The sequence below is a fragment of the Labrus bergylta genome, chromosome 16, assembly GCF_963930695.1.
Source record: "Labrus bergylta chromosome 16, fLabBer1.1, whole genome shotgun sequence".
NCBI classification, from domain to species: domain Eukaryota; kingdom Metazoa; phylum Chordata; class Actinopteri; order Labriformes; family Labridae; genus Labrus; species Labrus bergylta.
In genome coordinates, this window is record NC_089210.1 from 11,201,669 (window position 1) to 11,220,735 (window position 19,067).

The following is a 19,067-nucleotide window of genomic DNA, read 5'->3' on the forward strand; positions in this document are numbered from 1 at the left end:
AATAAAATAAAAACATTCAACTGGTGAAATGAATGCATACAGAATCTTCTTTTTATATATATATATATATATATCTGTCTGGAAATGTATGCACAATGTGAATGAACGATACCTTTTCTTTTCTTTTTTGTAATACTGTAACATGGTATGTTTTGTCTGTTTTACAAACACTAAAAGACACAAAGAAAAACTATGAGAAGTTACTGACATGCATGCTGTCATGCTGAAAATAAAATAAAATCACAAACATTATCAACATTTCACATTATAGCTATCTGACAAAAGAGAGAAATGAATGGAATTAAACCATGTAAAATGTCAATATGAGTAGGGCAAAATGAGGAGGCGGTGTATGTCTGGTGCTGTCACTGATTAAAAGTTCAAGGGTCAGGACTGCTGGCCGCCCCACTGGCTCTCTACAGGCCGCCGAAGGAGCTCCTCTACGTGCCTCGCCACGTCCATGGTGTCGTCCAGGTCGAATTCTCCTTCTGCTTCTAACATTGAGTCACTCCTGCCACAGAGAGGACATGCTCAGGAGTCGCACTACAAAGCAGCTAGAGTAACAAGACACTCTCCACTCTTCACAGAAAACACATGCGCGCGAACACACATTCCCAAACCGCAACTCATTGGTTTAAAGGACTTGTTGACTCACATAGGTTGGTATATGTTGTAAGTATGAGGATGATTGACAGGTGCTGGTGAGGCGCCTTGATCCATATAGGTTTGATTCCCACTTGCAGGGTCTGGATTGGCTGTAGTAAACCTGTACATAAGAGACACACACACACAGACACACATAACCCCAATATAAAAACCTGAGTCTACATGCAGCAGTTGCCTAAGCAACTAGCCTCAGCGTGTTTCCCAGGCCTCACTGCATCATTACGGCCATTCTCTTCACTGCAAGAGAACCAGCCGTGGAGACAGGCAGGGAGCGGGTCCTGCTAACTAACAAGCCTAACTCTAATGATGAGTGAGAGACAAGCTCACTCAGGAACCTTGGCCATCCTTAATTGGCCTCCTCCAACAGTACCAGATAACTAATAGCTGATCTGAATTCAGGCTCCAATAGTTGGTGATTAACTTTAAACGTTGCCATGGGGGGAAACTGGTGGGTGGACAGCATGAAAGAAAGAAAGAAGAAAGACAGAAAAGAAAAATAAGGTGAAAAAGGAAAGCTTGATACTTACTCGGGCACCACTTGTTTGATTTGCGGCTTCACGTATCCATCCACTGCTTTGGCTGTAAAACAAACAGGCATGGGATGGACAGCTCAATGGCTTTGTCACACAAACAAAAATATCAGTTAATTTTGGACGCGACAGCTGCCGAAGCGAAGAAAATGTAGCTTACAAAGTGGTGGGGTGTAATATTTGGAGAAAACCTCATCCTTTGCTCGGTCGGGGTAGAGGAAGAGGAGGTGATTGAGATCGCTGATGCGGTCAGCAAGAGAGCGAATGGAGAAGTCTTTGGTTGTGTAGGGCATGAGGTTCCAAACCATTCTTTCACCTGAGACACAGCATTACAAAACAATTAACATAATGCTGTGAAGTTACACATATTCAAATTGCAGCCCCTCTTGAGGTACTTAAACTTGCAGGAACTGATTTCTTGGCCTCTTGTGTGAGGAAATAAAGCTGTGACCACATTACTAACAAATCCAAACTTTTTTTTAAGTTGGCACACTTTGTTTACCTCGACTATTTAGGCAAATATGTTGCTCATTGGCTGTTTTGATTCCAAACTATTTTAACCAGTTGGTTGTTACTTTGTTAGATTTGTGTTCTTTGTCGCCCCGTAAATAATTGCTGAATAAGTAACTGAAGCCAAACTCAAGCTCTGTGCAAAGTGTGCTGGGCCCAAGTTGGATGAGTGATGCTGTGGGGGAGAGTAGAGATACAGTAATAATAAATTTAGCTCGCAGTGGTTCATGCAAGGCCAGTATCCTCTCTTTATGTTGGAAATCAAGTCATTCTGGTTATAAAGCTGCTGATAAGTGGCTGGAATAGAAGGTTTTCTGATAATTAAATCCCCTAATCCTAACAATAAAAATATTCTATTTTATATCTTTGCTTGTGACTGTGATTGGTGTCTTACCCGCTTTGTTAGGATTTTCTGCCACCCAGGCAATTGTTATCCCTCCAATCTCAGAGTCACTGAAGCGCAGGAGAAAGGTACCGTTGGGTTTGGACATCAGCATGTCCTGAGCCTGCTGCTTGTTCACAAAGCCCAATATGGCTCTTTATAGCGAGGAAATAAATACAGGGGAAAAACATTAAAACTGTGAAGTGCATTCCCTGACCACCTATCTCCTTCATTACATTCCTATTTTACTGTCAGGAGCAGGTCCAGCTCACCAGGTTGCCATGGAAAAACATAAAACTGAACTGCTGCCTGAGTTGTTGAAATTGACAAAATGAGGACAGGAAAACATTTACTTCCTAAGAACATGCAGTCCAGCTGCCAGTTTAAAAAAAAAAGAGGCACAGTTTGTTATCTTTATGTTCTGAACATTTTTTCATCTTGAGCTTGAAGTCGACAAAAAAACAAAACGAGCTGCTGCAGGTTCTTACCCATCATTCCAGTGAGGTTTAAGGTGCTTTTTTGTGAGTTCCATCACACCATCAAACCATTGCCAAAATGTGAAGTTCCTTCCTGGCAAGCTTTCCTGTTAGCAAAGGGTTTAAGGGAGAAGGTTTTTAAATAAGAATGCAGGACTAAAATAGACATGTACATTTTTTAACAGAAACAGAACACAACACGTCCTTCTCCTATTTGTGTTTATAATCGAACCAAGTGTGCAGCTGTTATGTGTTTATGTTGCGTGTGTAGGGAAGAGGACATAAAAGAGGGGGTGAAACCGTGCGTATGTGTGTGCTTTAAAGAGCAGCCTGTAAAGTGGCTGATGCTCCTGTAATCTAATGAGACTGATGGTGTGCTGTGAATGTGAGTGCGTTCTCTACCATCACCAGCTGCTTTGAGCCAGAAAAAGAGGCCTCCAGCCTTTCACTGTGTGGACAAACAGGCACATTAAGATGAAGACCTGGCTACCAGTGGTGCGCTCTCACTCAAGTCGACTACAGAAAAGGGCTGCAGGGACTCAGCAAATGGAGCACGAAATAGCTCTCTGTATGAATAACCAATAGTAAATGATTCCACAGAGAAGAAGCATGTTGCTCCAAAGGCTTACTGAAAATGGCCTGGAGGCATTTCAAAGATGCAGGGAGACTAAAACCTTTTATACATCCATATATTAATTGCCAATGATGACAGATAATTGTTTTACTCTTTACATAAGCTGTGTTAGTGTTCAAAGATACACAGAGAATTACAAGGAAAGAGAGCCGATGCTGACCCGATTAAACTGCGACCAAGTCATAGTCATGTTGCGGTATTCGTCAGGGTTGTTGCTGGAGCTGCTGAAGGCCTTTTGAGCCAGGAAGACCAGGTTTTCCTCAGACAGGCCTCTGTTGCTCTGCACCTCTGCTTTGTACTTCATGTTAATGGCATCACACAGCTGAGGCCACAGCACCTTATCCGGCACCAGGAAAGGCACCCGTCCCTGTAGACGCAGGGGAGACAGCAAAGGATTTACATGAGGTTTTTGTACACGCGCAAGATGACAGCAGGGTGCAAAGTGTAGTCATGGGTTCAATATGTTAACATCAGCACTGATACAAAGCTAGCAAAGTTTATTTGAAGGGATGCATTATTCTTGAATTTCATCTTTTTTCTAGAAAGAAAAAAATAATTCATGAACTGGTGATGGTGAGATGCATATCAACCAAGTGTAGAGACAAAATGTAAAGTATACATAAATCAATTCACTTTATATGAAACAAGGTAATCATATGCATTTATAGTTATAAGGGCAGTAACTAAAGGATCTATTTTTATGGTTTTTTTTTTGTATTTCTTTCTTTTTATGAGCTGATTATTACAGTGTATGAAAAGTTTATAAAAATGCCTATCGAATTGTCACTTCCTAAACTTGCACAAATTAACAAAAAGTATTCCAAAGAGAAAACAATGCAAATCAGAACACTAGAAAATGTTGAACCCAGAATGCCGGGCATTTCGCTATTTTTTTTTTTTTTTTTATGAAGAAAATGGATAAATCACAGCATTTAATAGTAATTAATTTAATTAACAAAAAATGAAAAGTTTATCTTATTAGCATTTCTGAAAAATGTAATGTCACATGCTAATTAAAATTGAATTTAAAAACATGGACACACTCTCAAACATGAACATTTACTTACCGGCTCTGCAAAAGCATTGTCCCACAATACAGTAGCTGTGGCATTATTGTCTTGGCTTCCATGAACTATCACCACCACAGGGAGTGATAACGTCTATAAAAAAGAAGAAAGGCTATCAGCAAAACAAACAGGGAAAAACAACATGACATAACGGTTAAAAGAGCTTTTGAAACATAACTGAACCACTGGGAAGTAGACAGAAGAGAAATGTGAATAAGCTGATGTGCACAGTGCATCACTGTGTGTGTGTGTGGGAGTGGATGCTTCATGTTATATGACTTAAATGTAAGAATGAACAGATTCATGCTATTGTATTAGGAAGAATGATTTGTGTCATTTGGGTCAAGGCTAATGGAGCCTTCTCTTCTACCTCATTGTTCTGCACCCTCTCACCTTCACTTGAAAGACAAGCTCATTGCCTCCAACACTAAACTGGGACTCAAACAGAATGGTGAACTTCTCTTCTGTGACAGATTCTGCTCCTCGCCTGTCCGATCGCTTGATTCTCTTCAAAGACTACATGAAAGATAAGTGGATTAAGAATAAGAAAAAAAGAATGTGAGTTCCTATAAACACACACACACACACACACACACACACACATCACATGAACAAGTACTTGCTCCCATAATTCACACAGTCTACATGGCAACCGGTAAATTATCCATGGAAGTATCTGGGGAGTATTGCTTAAAACATGTGTGATGCAGAAAGAGTCTGACTGATCCTACAAATCATTCAAATGTGTCCAAAGGTTTGTGCAGTATGTATTGTACTGTAATACCCACACTGCACAAAAAATTATGCAATAAAACTGGATGCTTTAGTGCAGCTCAACACTTGCTTCTCAGTCTAACTAAATGTTATTTCGACATGAAATAAATGTATTCTTGCAGTTGAAGGTACCATAACAATACTTTGTTTGAAGCATAGCTGTTTGTTAACCAAGACTCTTGTTTGCTTTAGATTTCTATACAAATGATGGACTTGGCAATCAAATACATCTCAGAAAACTGCCTGTCTCGAGAGCAACATACTGTGCAGTGTGTCTTGCATCGCAGGGACAATAAGATATTGGGCTCACCATGTTCCTGAAGTGTGCGCTGAGAGTGCCGGTTGTCTGGTGATACTCCATCACGCAGTTATTGTTGAGAATGTCTCCGCTGCTGTCACTGAATACGAGAGACAATCAAGAATTAAGTCAATTAGCCGTAATCTCTTCTGAGTGAGAAAAAAAAAACCTGTGGGTTTAGGAATTATGTCAATTTTCTGGGTAATTATAACAAAAGTGTTATACCATCATCTTTATCGTCTCAACATGAGAAAACACCAAACAGATGTGATTGGCCTGTGGATTGGGTGCCATACCAAGTGGTTTGTTTGAGAAAAGCAAATGATGTCCTGGCTGAGCTGTTGAATTGCTAACCCGTTCAACCGCTGGCTGCCTGGCTGACCTACAGTCTTGGAAGGTTTCTGTTAGTCAAGAGGAATGTGGACTGAGGTGGTGGAACAGGCTAAATGTGGATTCAGCATCCATACCAAAGATTCCTCTAGGGCATTGTTCAAGTTCCAGACATGTCTCTGTGGTGAGGTCTGGAGACACGCTAGGACTGAGTTCCTCCTGGGATCCACTATTCCCTGCAGAAAACTGAGCATCCTTTATCTTAATGGCGCCATAGGGGCTCAACAGAGTGTCACTAAAGAGAGTAGGGATCCCAAAAAAATTTGTATACAGGGGAGAGGAACAAACAGGGTAACATGTTGCTGCTACACTGTGAAGGTGTGATGTGTGTAGCTTCCTAAAATGTCGGATTCAAATATGTTTTTGAAAAATTGATTCAACATACACCACGTTGTAAAAGTCACCAGAGAGGAAAGGGCTGAGATGGAAAGGGCACTGGACTTACTTCCTTGTGTTCTCATTCTTCAGCAAGGCTTTTGCTTGTTGTTCACTAATGATGGTAGCTTTGACCTGAGGAGGGTTCATGTGAACGTTTAATTTACCCCCCACTAGAAGGCGCACTGTAGCGGCAAACTTAGTTTGGGTTTTTAGCACCTGTGGAGGCTGGCTTCTCAATGATGAAGGTGCTGTGGAGGAAAGAGAGAGGAAACATTACAAACAGAACAAAGCCCTGTTGATTATTTGTTTGTTTCAAGTGTATAAAAAAAATGTGTTTCATTTATTTATTCATCAGAGTTGGGATACTTATGAAATACATCATATTTTAATAAATAACTCTGGCAAGGACTGGCACGTGTCCCTTTAGCTTTACAGGCTTACAGATTTGAGACCATTAATATTTACTAACTAACCTTAGTTGTAACCCTCTAAACTAATTTAAGGTGATCAAAAAAAGTATTAACTGTTAATTTAACAAAAAAAACGTCAATGACTTTCTTCTGACTTTTGGAGAAAAAGCTTCAGGGGACTTCCTAGAGGTTGGTCTAACATAAACCTATGTTTGTACTGAGCGTGATAGCAGTGCATTACTGCCTGAGCTCAGGCGTGTCTGGGGCCAACCAGGAATTGCTGAAACAGAAACATAGACTCATAAGTGTTATGGGTCCCCGCAGGGACAATCTTCAAGGAGAGGGAAGAGGATGCTGTCAAAAACTTCAGATCAACCCAGGGCTCATCCTTTTACACATGCAGACAGGAGTCACACTTAAACTTCTAAAAGTATATGTGTTTTAATGTTCTTTGAAAATGTACACTTCCAAAGCATGGCCCCGTAACCATGAAAATTGCAATGCCTCACTTAAATCCTAACCCTTAATATAATTCATTTCAAAGCTTTATGACTAAAGAGATCAACATGAAATCAAACCTATTTTTAATAGAATTCCATTATGTCATTTTTTTTTTTCCAGCAAAAGCCATTCAACGTTTTCACTATCATGTGAATACATTTTTGTGTAATGGTTCTATTGTTAGTGGGGGAGTTCTCTGATCATGAGCTGAAAATAATGGCCTTCATCAGCATGAGGGATTCTCAGGTAATCAAGTGAAAGTGAGCTCATAAATAACAACCTCTCTGATTTACCATTCATTTATTTAAACCATTAAGGAGCTGTATTAAGTTACTGACTGTCAAAAATGAACCCCTCCTACCGCTGCTCCTTTTAAATGTGCTCAATTGGTGAAACTCAAGGTTGCTTAACTTGTCAAGCACCCACAGAAATTTGTTAAGTGTTCATCCAGAATGCAAAGACAACAAAAGATTGATGCCAGTTTTTAAAAGTTGATCAATTATACAAAATCAAAGAACGCAACGGGCAAAATATGTGTCCCATTGTCTTTCTGACTAAGTTGCTGAAGAAGTGATTGATGTTATAAACTTTTTTTTTAATTCAAATTTCCTCACTTAAGCAGGTATCTGTTATGAAGTAAACTCTCCATTGAGAAAACACAAACATACCCAGAAAGACCTCCCACTATGTAGTTGTTTTTTTTTTTTACAGAATGCAGTATAGCTAGAACATGACATTATAAAAGGATTCCCTGAATGTCAGAGTTATTTACTTTGAGGAACAGATAATGTCTCTCACTCTATTGACCCAAAAAGCAACCAAAGGTTGTGTAAGCAGGAGTTGCTTATGTAAAGGTCAACATTAGGTGCACAAAAGGACAGTGCCTCAATGTTCATAGCACAACCGACACGTGCTGATACTGAAATTCTCTTGACAAAAAAACACTCTGACTTTACATTGCGCTACGTGAGTGTCCTTTTTGTTTTGATTTTGATTTTTGTTTTAGCCAATTATAAGAAGTAGAAGTTCAGGGCGTGAATCATGCTTGGCCTGTGTTTTCGGACTGAGGCATTGTCTAGAAAAGTAGGAAATAAGTTCTTAAGGTTCAACAGGTGCAGGTCAAAAGGTCAATTTTGTTGTTATAGTCCCAGACCATGGCCAAGTTGCACTAATTCTAATGTAAAAATTGCACTTCACTGGTCAGTGCAATACAGCAGCAAAGTGTGTAGTCAATTGGATAATTCTCAGACACTTTACTTCCTTTGAATTTAGACAAATAACTCTTTACACAAACACACACAAACCTTGTGACCAATGCTGAGATGATATCTGTGATGGTGCTGTTCAGTTCGTTAAGGAGCTCTTCAATGGGTCCGGGGATGGGTAACTGTTGTCTCAGGTGCTCTGCCCTCCGAATCTGCTGCCTGTTTTGCCAGATTGTTTCAGCCAGTTTCTCACACCTGACACACACACACACACACACACACACACACACACACACACACACACACACACACACACACACACACACACACACACACACACACACACACACACACACACACACACACACACACACACACACACACACACACACACACACACACACACACACACACACACACACATTCGGCCCCACAGAAAAGCCTGTAGTGAGAATTAAGCTTGAGCGTAGACATGGTTGATTGTGTTTTGTTAAAGTCCAAACAACATCAGTCAAAGGATCTAGGAAATGTCTGAACAGGAAAAGCTTTTTATTTCCACAAAAAGAAGAAAATAGGCAGCCGTTGTGAAAATAAAGGAGTAAAGCGACTCATGCATATGCCTTTTATTAGGGGCTATAAACATTTGAAATAAACCCAGCGGTAGTCAATTGTAAGCAGGTAAACCAGTGACCCTTTGCTTTTTGTGGGAGTCCAGTGGCTGTGATCTTGGTGGGAGGTGGAGGAGAACTTACCAGGACTGCAGGATGTCCAGGCCTCCCTCTGGCGGGCCCCCGTTGCCTGCCAGCTGTTGCCGTCTCTTCCACTGGATCAGCTCATCATCCAGAATGATGGTCTGCTGTTTCCTCAGCAGCTGCAATGTTTTCTGGTGCTTCTCTGCCAGGTCCTGCATGTCAACAGAACAATAGATGTTTACTTTCAAGCTCATATTATCATTGTAGTCAGACAAACAACATATAAAGTATCCATATAAAGTTAAAGGGTCATGTCTAACCAGTCTGTATTTCTGTAGTGTGTTGGCCTCTCTGGTCAGCCATGCCTCCACAGTGGCTCTCTTGCTGAGGAGGGCCGGCTCCCGGAGCTGTCGGTCAGCAGGGGGAAGTGTGGCCAGGCTGGTCAGCTGAGCTGAACATGGGTGGGGTTGTTGACATCCAAACGGGGGAGGGGTGGGGATGAGTTAGAAGAAAAAAAAGAAGGAAAAAAGGGAGACAAGGTAAAAAAAAAAAATCTCTGATATGTGCCCATAAATTTTGCATTCTCTCACTGGCATAATGATTTACTCAAGAAACTTCTTCTAGCGTAGCGCAGATGCTATCAAAGCTAGGTGTTACTTTCTGAATGTTGCGACATAAATGCAAAGGTTACTAGGTTACAGAGGCTGCAGGGTTTTTTTTTTCATTGATATTCCGCAAAATTTAGGCACATTTGAGATCGATGTGAATAAAAAGTGCACATACTCTTCATTTAAACTTCACTTTACGCATTTACCAGGAGTGGAACAAGAGCTGCACACGAAATTAATCAATTAGAGCGTCAACAAATGATTATTATCATTAAATCAATACCTTTCTTCATACATTCCTTATTCATCCAGTAAATAATTGAGGTGTAAACTGAGAAGTATTGAAAAATGTTTTCCTTTATCTTGCATTTCAAAATGTAATCATATCTCATTTGGAATTGATGAATCTGAAAGCCAATAACTGTGCACATGTGAAAATCACTACTTGGAAAGTATGATGAATGACTCGTTAAAAATGCTGCTCTGTCTCCTGCTCCTGCTTTACTCCACAGCTGTAACAAGATTCAAGCTCTCTGGTCTCACCCTGGATGCGAAGGCTCTCCTGGTACTGGATAATGAAGTACTCCTGGTTGTGCTGGAGCTTGCGCAAATCATTCTCAGTGTCCTGGGTCAGCAGGCGGAGCTCCTCAAAAGCTTGGTTGATCTGCTGGTATTTCTGAGACATGCTGTCCATCATCCCACCCACCGGAGAGTTGGACTGTAAATAACAGAGTCAGATTGAGAGACGGGCGCATTCAGAGAGGCAGAGGAAATAGTGGTTGGGGTACAATATGGGTAAGATTGGTTCTGTCACTGAATTGTTTATGATAGTTGTTAAAGTAAATAGCTGGACACAAAGCTGAGTTAGAAGAGAGAGCTGGGACACAAATCTGTGCTGGATGCTGATTGTGGCATCAAAGCTGTTTGTCTAAGAATGCCCAAGTGTGCACAAACCAGTCGGCACAAATTCACATAGAGAAGGTACAAAGATTATGCTCATCACACTCAGCAGACCACGTGGTCACAAAATGGTCTGATAAAAAGTATTATTGGTGCCTAAAGGTTCAGACTTAACAGGATGAAATTCAATTAGTCCAAATATGCATTCCACTAATAGAAAAGGCATGTTATGACTGGAAATCGATTCACCCCAGGAGCTACTAAGAGTCACATGTTTTGTATGCTCTGCTGGCTTTATGCTTTTATAACTCAGTGCCTGTTATAAACCATGAATTATCTGACTTCTTTTTGACTTCCCTGCATATAACAGAGTTGCACTGGAGAAATACAAAAGGCTTACTTTGATGTAATTAGTCATATTAAGGCAATCATACATCATGACTGAGTGTCTGCAGGTTTCATGTTTGTAAAAAATAAAAAGGACTACATACTTTGCTGGTGAGAAGTAGAGGGAAAATGTATCAGATACCAAATAAACCAATCCTTAAAGAGGACATATTATACTCATTTTCTACCTTTTCAAACAGTCCCCTAAATGAAATATATGTACTGTGCTTTTGTCAAAATATAACATGAATCAAGCACCAGAGGAGGTTTGAGACCCTGTATAAAACAGCTCTCTCCTAACGCTCCATTTTGGTGTGTGTGTGTCTCTTTAAATGCAATGAGCCCCCCCCCCTGATCAGTCAGCTTTGCATAGTAAAAGCTGGTGGATATTTCCTTCAGAGGGCTACTTCTTCTTTCATACTGTGGGTTTATTTCTAAGCCTATACTTTTCACTGATGCTTTGAAAAGCATTTGAAACAGTAAATCTTTCATAAGAGGCTTTTTTTACACAAAATCTGTGCTGCAACTTGAGATTTATTTACTTTTGACACCTCTCTTTGTGCTTATAGGCTTTGAAAAGAATTTGGTGTGCCACCGGTGTTTGACTCTGCAAGGCTATATTCAGTGGGTATGTCAGTGTGGAGACAAATAAGTACAAGTATGTTTGCAGGCTTTACCCCTTGTTTTTGACAGCATACTTACATTGGTTGCCTCTCTGACGAGCCTCTGCTCCGTGTAGAGAATGTGTTTGATGCACCGGACCAACTCCAGAGGACAGCGGTCATACGTGCTCTGAAAGACAAGGAGCACATATGCTTTGTTAAGGCTTGTTAGCTCCTGACGAGCTGAGCGGCCGCTGCACACAGGACCCAGCAATTAAACCGCCTCAAGGAAGCTCGCTAAGTCCTGGAGCCAACCCTGCAGACACTCTGAGAGCCATTAGATGAGCCTAATGAGACCCATCTCTGGCGCACGGCACTCAATTATGCAGACAAGACTCTTAGACACACAAACTGTCACACACATAAATGCCATAGTTGAGCAGTTTATTTGTTACAGTTATATTTCTTTTCCAATCAGCATTTGGTAATTAATTAGGGTTCCACTTTCTGTTTTAAAATTGGGTTGTGAGTCTGTTTGTGATACTAGTTATAGTAGTTTACAGCTAGAGGTATTTTTCAGCCAGGTGAATTTCTGAGGTGGCACACTAAGATCAGAAAACCAGCACAGGACGTCAACAGTATTATCTGTATTATTCTGCCTTTGAGTGAAAAAAAAAAAGAATCTCTAGTGTAAAAGAAAATGAATGTAAGGACACAAAAATTAGGGAGGGGAGCTCCATCATAAATACCCGTGGTGGATGGTTCCCAAGGCCCTTACACAAGCTGTCCTCTTGTTTTCCTAGAATTGATGCAACCTTTACCACGGCAGGATTTTGAGTTGAACAGTTGTACTATCCATACATCTGCTCATCATTTTCACACTATAAACTGTTTAAATGTGAGCTTTTTCTAAAATATGGACTGAGTAGGTAGAATAAATAAAAATGATGTCTACAAAAACCTGTTTTTTTTTTTTTGTCTTTTTTTAAAATGAGAAGTTACTTAATATTTAATTCAAAGCTTGATCCCAAAGCAACTACACTAGGTTTATCATCTTCCAGTTGCCTTTGGATCAAGCTCCAAATTTACCATGACCTGGATGGCTGAGAAGCAACACAGACATCTTACTTGACGTTAGAGTATTTTTGTTTCCTCAAGAAAAAGCCTCATACATACTGCCTTTTTTTTCCTGATATAGCCCGCTGCAATGCCCCCTCTTCAATCAATCATTCTATCTTGATTTGCATAGCAAACTCAATGCCTCTCAGTCAGACAGGCTGTAGGAACATATCCAGAAAAATTTATGATGTAAGATGCTGCGTATCAGTAGGATTGCAATGCTCTTCTTATTTCAAGTGTTGTATATTTCCAAAAGGCTCACCTTTAGCTGGCTGGCATAGTGTCCCAGTTTGATTTTGAGTAAGAAACCATCTTCCCCCACTTGGTGGTCAGCCTTGTTCTGCAGCTCCTGGATCAGACTGTCAAGCAGGCGTTTGGCCTTGAACTCCTCCTGCGGGTTCTCCAGGTCTATGGCATCCCTAACAACACAAACAGACACATACGTATATGCATGTACACTTGATACGTACAATCTGAGAAACATGCATACATACAAATCTCACGTTTAATAGATTATCTCTGAGATTTAAAACAGCAAATACACTAGAATTACTTTACCCTTGACGACAAGTCAAGTTTTTACATTTTAAAGGTAACCAAGTAAATGTGGTTGGTTTGTGTGGAGGGGGCATCTTTCCACATTGAAAATATTGTATACGAATACTTCATCCGAAAAACAAAATACTGTATGTCTAAATTGGGCAGGAGAGGTGGCATGAAAATCAATTACAGGAGGGACGTAATAAAACAGCTTCTCTCTAAGTGTTTTTAACAGCTGAGCATGTGATTGTCAGTAGACCCTTTTTGTATCAGCAGAACTAACAGGTATGCAAAAGGGAGAGCACAGGAAGACATTTCACAAATTGATTGGGAATGGCATTGTTCCTTGCAATAGTTGAGGACATTTAACAAAAGACAGAGGTGTGTGCTGTGAAATCACTTTTACAGGTTTTATAACCAAAGAAGGTTTTATCGGGACAAAAGAGTGGTACAGACAAAAGCACAAGTGGATGGAGAAAAATCATGGTGTGATGTTTTTTGGGTTGTATAGACCGATGAAAGTAAACTCCAACATAATGACAACGTGAAGGCATAAAACGGACCAAGACAAAAGCAGCAGTCCATACGTGCATTGACAGACAAACATACAAGATACACATTTGTGCAAGCAGTAAAATGTGGACATAACTGTGCACATGTAGATTTACAAACATGTTCAGTAGAGACACTCACCAGAGCTGGCCTTCTATCCACTGGGACAGATAATGTCGCACCTCGATGGGGAAGTGCTGCCCATACAGAGACTGCATCTGGTGGAGAGCATCTCCCTGGAGCTGCTGGGCCTGGATCCACACTGCCATCTTCAACACCCTGAAGGCCAAAAAATAACATTGTGTTAAAATGTTGACTTCATGTCTGACAAACTGCCTTAAAGGAAAACATGTTGCTGATTTACATAATCCCTAACTTGAGGTGGAATGTTTTAGTCTGTGTTTGTCTTTGTTTCCTATGTATTGCTTTTTGTGCTTAATGTGTTCTTAAAACATAATTTTTTTTTTTTGTGTGTTTTTGTGTTGAACAGACACGTTTTGCGACACGTTTTGCAATTTTAAGCAGGACTCCCGGGGCTCGACAAGCATTCATTCACACGGCTTCTAGTGATATTGTGCGGTTAAAACAGACCAAATTCAGAAAACCACATTATTTACTTCAATCCATAAAGCATTGAAAACTCCTAACATTTCTGCACATGGTAAATAGATCTGCTGTAACGAAACCTCCAAGCATAACCTAATCTGATTTTCATCTACAACTCAATCAATCAATCAATTTTTATTTGTATGGCGTCAACTCATAACAAGTGTTATCTCGAGACACTTTACAAAAAGCAGGTAAAAGACCTTACTCATTGTTATGTTAACATTACAAAAGAGCAGGTAAAAAGACCTTACTCATTGTTATGTTACAAAAAGCAGGTAAAAGACCTTGCTCATTGTTATGTTACAAAAAGCAGGTAAAAGACCTTACTCATTGCTATATTACAAAGATCCGGCCTATCCATCATGAGCACTTTAGCAAAGCAGCAAAAGTTACAGTGGTAAGAAAAAAACAACTGCAGCCCTAAGCTGTACTGGTGGAGCCTGTTGTGTATTTTTACTCTGAATTTGTTGAAGGCTTTAACAGGCTCCTCTGTTGAGCCAACAGCTCCACATTGAGGGTCACCGCTTATTGTTTTCAGTCAACACACCCCTTCACCTTCTTAAAAGTGGCACAGTCACTGTCAGTAAAACACTGAGTGATATGAGTATATGGGAAGTTTGCGGTGTTTGTATGTGTGAGTGTTTGTGTGTACTTGCATGTGTGTATTGGTAAGTGCCTGCGGTGTCAGCGGCTCTGCTTGTGTGCATCTTTTGTACAACACTGTATACGTAATTGACACTAACAGGCCTACACACAGCATGCTTGATGCAAAAAAAAAGAAGCAAAAAAGAAGGTTGATCTACTGTAACTCTTTCTATTCCTCTTTCACTTTCTCTCTCATCCCAGTTGTTCTTAATGAGAGAGGGGGTTTACAAAAACCAACAATACAAACAATGCATATTTCATGCTTCTGCTGCTAGAGTCTGAGAAAGGTTTCTCTATCCATCCTTTTTACACCTTGATTACTAGTCTTCAACGCAAACAGAAACTGCTTCAGATTCAAGAGAATCCCATGACTCATACAAGCGACTTTCACTTGCATTTTTATTGACGCTAGACAATAAATGCTTTTGATGAAAAAAAAAAAAAAAAAACTTCCCAGAAAGATCTCTTCTCATCTGATCATCAGGCAGAGTGTGAGAATGTATACGTATTGTACAAATTATTTTTAAGAGCGCTGCCTGTATGCGTGCATGTTCATCTACTTCTGTCTTGGTGAAATGAGCTTGGGAAGATAATTCCATTCGTAATGGTATTTGCATCTGTTAACACTAATCCTGTTAGCCTATGCTAATGCTCCTGCACTTGTATCACCCAGTATGTGTCCTGAACTTCAACCTTTGACTGGCACAGCCTGTTCACAACCACTTTCTTGTTATTATTCAGACTAGAGCACTGACCTCAGAAAAGCTGCCACATTTTAGAAGCTATATGATAGTAGACTGTTGGTGGCTTTATGAGCAGCTCACTTCTCAATGGAGCAGATTCATATAGATCCATATACGTATAGCTTCCATGAGGTGAGATCATACACGCTCGACTACCTGAAAACCCAGGAAATGCTCTTGTACACAATGCTTAATAAACTGTTAACTTTTCTTTCATTTGAACAAACAGATTGGTGCATTGTGTGTAAATTAAGACAAATTGAAAGCACACTAAGGTACATTCACAGCAGATTCTTCAAAGACAATTAAATCCTCTTCAAACAAGTGCTGCACTCATGTTTTATCATTGAGGGCATCAGCAGCAAGCATCAACTCTCATAGTATCAGCTGATTGGAGGAGGAAGCAAACAGGAAGAGACCTTTTCTGCCACCCTTTTTCGGTAACACTCATTGTTAGGGCATGGCTGTCTTTCTGTACCATCCTGCATGACACCAACATGCATAAAGTTACACTGAGCATGCCGGGTGTGTAAGCTTGAAACCTGGTGTTTGTTGTCTAGCCATATACCGTGAGGTTGTTACTAGTTGATCTGTCTCTTTGACAAGCCTTTAGGTGTTTGCCCAACAGTAGCAGCTCCATTCTCCCCTCCAACAGAAGTATGAGATGTCTCTCTGCACTTGTTTCAGTCTGACTAACCGCAACATCCAAGTGCCCTTCCATGACCCCAAAATAAAACCATGACAATTTAAAGCCTCTGTTACCTTCCTCTCCTGACAAGAAATCGAAACCTACCCCAAACTTCACAACAGATTTAGAAAAAAGAAACCTCTGGCTTACCTCTTTCCTTCAGCTGTTTGTTACCATGTAACAGCAGGAAACTCTAAAGCAGGAGGACCACAAACCTGAGACAGGCAGAGAGCAAGTCAGAGAGTCAATGAAGAGAGAGGGAGAGAGAGAGGGAGAGAGAGAGAGAGAGAGAGAGAGAGAGAGAGAGAGAGAGAGAGAAAGCAAAAGGAGGAAGTGAGTCAACCATGGGTGCTTCTGAGGAAGATTTCTCCTTTTTTTTTTCACGAGAACCAGCAGTAACAAAAACTAAGAGGCTGAGAGATCTAAAAGGGTGCAAGGGAAAGTCCACTGAACAGATTTTACTTTGTCTTTTCAGTCATTGAGGACACGTCAACATAATACGATAAATGTTTTGAATTTCCCAAGGGGAAGAAACGTATACAGGCCAAGCTGTTTCACAGATGATTTGTGGTTGGAAACTAATTAAAAAGACATTTGTAGCAAAAGTCAGCACATAAAAAGATACATAGATGCTGCCGGAAAGCAGGAACTGCATGAACAGTTTTTTTTATCTCCAAAAATCTTTAATTACTATAAAATAATTTAGTTTATATATCATCACTACCCCCATACCCCGCATGCTTTCCGCTGTCAATTCTACTGTTATCATAACATGGAATTCTCGGAAGGATTTTCTCTAAAAACATGTTGAGGACAGGCCCAACCAAATGGATAAGAAACACAAAAGCTGACAGATGATCAGACAGGAAGAGCGTTACATAGCAAACATCACAACCAGATCGGCTACTGCTTTATTCTCACAGGACGTACATAATTGCACTGTAACGGGCAGATCCGCAAAATGATAGCACCACTTTTGCAACTGCAAAACTTTTGAACACAGCAAAATGCAACAGTCAAATTGTCAACACTCCTGCAAAAGCAGCAGTGAAAGCTGCCAGAAAAGGAATTCCTCTGCTTCTTGTTGCTGTTTTAAAAAAATTGAATCAGCAGTTATGTATGCACAATAGACCTTTTTTTTTAATATATCAGTAAGACCGTTTCTTGCCCGGAGAAAAGCTGCATGGTTACATTAGCTTATCACATACATTTGTATGGAATTTAACTGTACTGATATTTACAGTTTTTCGCGCCAAACACACATTCATGACAAGTCCTAATTCCACACAGCTGCAGAACTATATGGACTTGTTTGATGAATGTGACCTTGAGAAGGGGAAGGTAGTGGAGGCAAACGATGCTCAATTCCTTCTTTAGGAATTCTCAATACAATAAGACCTACAGTTACTATATATGCCTGTACAGATTCTATAGTAGGTCAATCAATTTCATCTACCCGTTAACTACCTGCGTTATCAATAATTTTATAAGAGAGCTCTATTTATTTCACACATCAGAGTACAAGGACGCATTGAGAGAGGGATACCGCTCGCCATGGGTGCAGGTGGTCACTGATAGCTAGTGCTTACAATGATGGAATAAAATGGAAAAAAATATTTAAGTTGGTTATTACAACACAAAGAAAACGAAGTGATCTTTGGAGAAATTTCTCATTCACAAATGACAGAGAAACTGAAAAGGATGAAAAAATAAATTGACTTTTTTTGCAACAAATGTCAGAACAACAGAATCTGGCACCTCTGGGATGAGGCAACCCACCTGCTCAGATCCTGCTGATCATCAAAGCACTAAAGCCAAAGAATACGCACACTTAGCTGTAGAGACCTTCACTAGGGCGCAAGTACTGCTCATGTGTTTCAATTCAAAGTGAACGTTTTAGCTCCACCGCAGCCAAAAACAGTGTGTGACACTTTGACAAGCTGACAAGCTGACAACCTGATTCACAAAATGACCGGGCGGCTTTCGCAACTGCTAAACCTGTGCAATTCACAAAACACACACACAGGAGTTAAATCCACCACATAACATTGCAACTTGTGTGAGCACATTGATATCATTTTTCCTGAAAATGAACGTAGTCCTTACTATTCTGAACATTTTCACTTGAATGGTCAGAATTTGCCAAGTGAGAGCGGGATTTGACAGACATGTTGGGGGTGTTGGCGGGAAAGGATCACACAATGCAAGAAGCATTGCGGCTAAGCTCAGGAATCAAGCTGGCAGGAGCTGTATAAAGAAGTCCCGCACAGGGCTCTACATCTTATAATTGTCTTATTTTGGCTCCAGAGCTTAACTTAGTTTGAAAGAATATATACCATTTCATTTTGGACCAAACATGACAACTATTTAGAAAATGCAATTCATTTCTTGGAATTCATCTCACCTCTAAAGACCACTCCAGCCACAATAATACCAGTTTCACATGAACTGCAGTTTAAACTTTAAGTGTATCTTCACAGACCTTTACGTCTTGTCTGCTGAAGACAAGCTAAAGCCTCGTTTTTGTTTCTTTCCTTCAGGATTCATCTTGGACGGATCCCACTATTTACAGTTTGAACAGGTATGACTGATTGAAAAGATGGATCTATGTGGAGTATAAAACTTAACGATAAAGAAGACATATTTTTTCTACTTTAATTTTATGTGTTTGCATCTATATTTATTTTCATGAGACACAGAGGGTTTGATCAGATCAAGAGGTTTGAAAAATGTCATGGCAGCTGTATTAAACTTTGAGTTA

The 19,067-nt window shown here is 40.2% G+C and overlaps 1 protein-coding gene across 1 annotated transcript in view; it reads right to left on the reverse strand.

The window, feature by feature from the left end:
* Positions 1 to 24: 24 nt before the first annotated feature.
* Positions 25 to 19,067, reverse strand: part of stat5a (signal transducer and activator of transcription 5a) — a 42,538-nt gene continuing 23,495 nt past the window's right edge. The window contains 19 exon segments of the mRNA XM_020632636.3: positions 25 to 511; positions 656 to 766; positions 1,194 to 1,245; positions 1,357 to 1,512; positions 2,101 to 2,243; positions 2,577 to 2,671; positions 3,359 to 3,565; positions 4,266 to 4,358; positions 4,659 to 4,781; positions 5,350 to 5,437; positions 6,173 to 6,333; positions 6,335 to 6,353; positions 8,321 to 8,476; positions 8,974 to 9,125; positions 9,234 to 9,364; positions 10,065 to 10,239; positions 11,511 to 11,600; positions 12,792 to 12,948; positions 13,763 to 13,900. Of these exon segments, the coding sequence (XP_020488292.1) occupies positions 388 to 511; positions 656 to 766; positions 1,194 to 1,245; positions 1,357 to 1,512; positions 2,101 to 2,243; positions 2,577 to 2,671; positions 3,359 to 3,565; positions 4,266 to 4,358; positions 4,659 to 4,781; positions 5,350 to 5,437; positions 6,173 to 6,333; positions 6,335 to 6,353; positions 8,321 to 8,476; positions 8,974 to 9,125; positions 9,234 to 9,364; positions 10,065 to 10,239; positions 11,511 to 11,600; positions 12,792 to 12,948; positions 13,763 to 13,890 (2,361 nt within the window). The 5' untranslated portion in view covers positions 13,891 to 13,900 and the 3' untranslated portion in view covers positions 25 to 387.